This window comes from Sceloporus undulatus, unplaced genomic scaffold (assembly GCF_019175285.1).
Source record: "Sceloporus undulatus isolate JIND9_A2432 ecotype Alabama unplaced genomic scaffold, SceUnd_v1.1 scaffold_25500, whole genome shotgun sequence".
In the NCBI taxonomy this organism is placed as follows: domain Eukaryota; kingdom Metazoa; phylum Chordata; class Lepidosauria; order Squamata; family Phrynosomatidae; genus Sceloporus; species Sceloporus undulatus.
The window spans coordinates 1-1479 of NW_024828414.1; the positions used below are offsets into that span (position 1 = coordinate 1).

The 1479-nt window shown below is 37.5% G+C and overlaps 1 protein-coding gene across 1 annotated transcript; it reads right to left on the bottom strand.

The window, feature by feature from the left end:
* Window positions 1-394: 394 nt before the first annotated feature.
* Window positions 395-1473, bottom strand: LOC121918698 (malignant T-cell-amplified sequence 1-like). Its single transcript, XM_042444710.1, has 2 exons — window positions 1229-1473; window positions 395-542 (listed from the first exon to the last, which is right to left on the bottom strand). Exons 1-2 carry the CDS (start codon window positions 1462-1464, stop codon window positions 419-421), a joined length of 360 nt encoding a protein of 119 aa, XP_042300644.1. The 5' UTR covers window positions 1465-1473; the 3' UTR covers window positions 395-418.
* Between the last annotated feature and the right edge of the window lie 6 nt (window positions 1474-1479).

The following is a 1479-nucleotide window of genomic DNA, read 5'->3' on the forward strand; positions in this document are numbered from 1 at the left end:
GTCTGTAACAGGCCTGTAACAGGCCTAAGGAACCAAAGTTTATTTGATTAAAAGGAAAATAAAACATAGGTTGAAGGCAAACAAAAATTAAATATAAATCTGGAATAAAAAGCCACTGTTGCACACTAAACAAAAACAAAGTGAGGATGCAGCCAGAAGAGCATAATGTGTTCTAAAAGAAGAAAGAGAAAGCCATCCAACTTGGGTTGATATGGAAAACTTCACAGAGGATAACAGAAACAGTCAAAATGCATGATACAGCATTCAAAATACTACAAGGAATTGGCAACTTAGTACAAGCAGCCACTTTGCAGACCTTTTCAGCTCCTACTTCTAGCTGTGGAAAAAAACCTGTTTGCGCATGTCATAAAATTGTAGTTGCAAAAGCAACTACCATCAACCTCTCTGCATTGCACAATCATTTGTCTTCTCCAACACACTTACATTTATGAAGTAATCTCAGCGTGGGATAAAAAGGTCCTTCCCTTTGCCTGAAGAATAGCAACTCTCCATTGACTGTGAGGATTTCTATATGTTCGTGACTGGAATAAACAAAGATAATTAATTTTTTGTGGGGCTTTTCTTGTTCTTTTTTCATTTTTAAAGTGAGGACAAGACAGGTTTTTCTACCTCGAAAGGTACGCGTATCCTTTCTGTTTATGTACAAAATTTTATGTACTTTTAAAAAGAAGAAGCTCTACATCTTCCATTATCTTCTTCTTCTTGTTGTGTGCCTTCAAGTCATTTCAGGCTTCTAGTGACTCTAAGGCAAACCTATCTTGGGTTTTGTTTTGTCTTTTGGCAAGATTTATTATTATTTGCTTATTATTATTTATTAAGGTTTGTCCAGGGGAGATTTGCCATTGCCTTCCCCTGAGGCTGAGAGATTGTGACAATGTAAGATCTATACAAAACGCATCATAAGACAGAGCAGTATTCCTGGATTATTTGTCGCTCTGAAAAAGGAATTGGCAAAAGAACCTTTGAATAGTCTTTGCCCCAGAAGACGCTGCAAAATTTATGGTCTCAATGTAAGTCAACAGTCGACTTGAAGGCACATAAACACTAATACAATAGCCGGAATTTTGCTGCCAGTTTTTCAAACCGCTTTGGAGTACTGAAAAGGTTTGGCACATATGAGCAACCGAAACAGCAGCTTTGATACGCCAGCAAAATCTACAAATAAGAAAGAAAACCCTTAGAGAGCAACATGGAAGGAAATACTTACCATCGTACTATCTTGACCGGGTCTTTCTTTGGCATGATTTGGTTTAGCCATGGTTCAATGCCAGGAAACTGGTCTATCAGTTGATTCTTGATGCCTTTGATAACAGACGTCTTCAGCTGGATGCAATTGGACACATTCTCCTTTTCATCAAATCTGGAAAGGGAAAACAGGATTTCAGAAGTGATTTCCTCAGCTATACTATCATCTTCTCTTGCCAATCCACAACGGAAGTCCATATATATATATATATA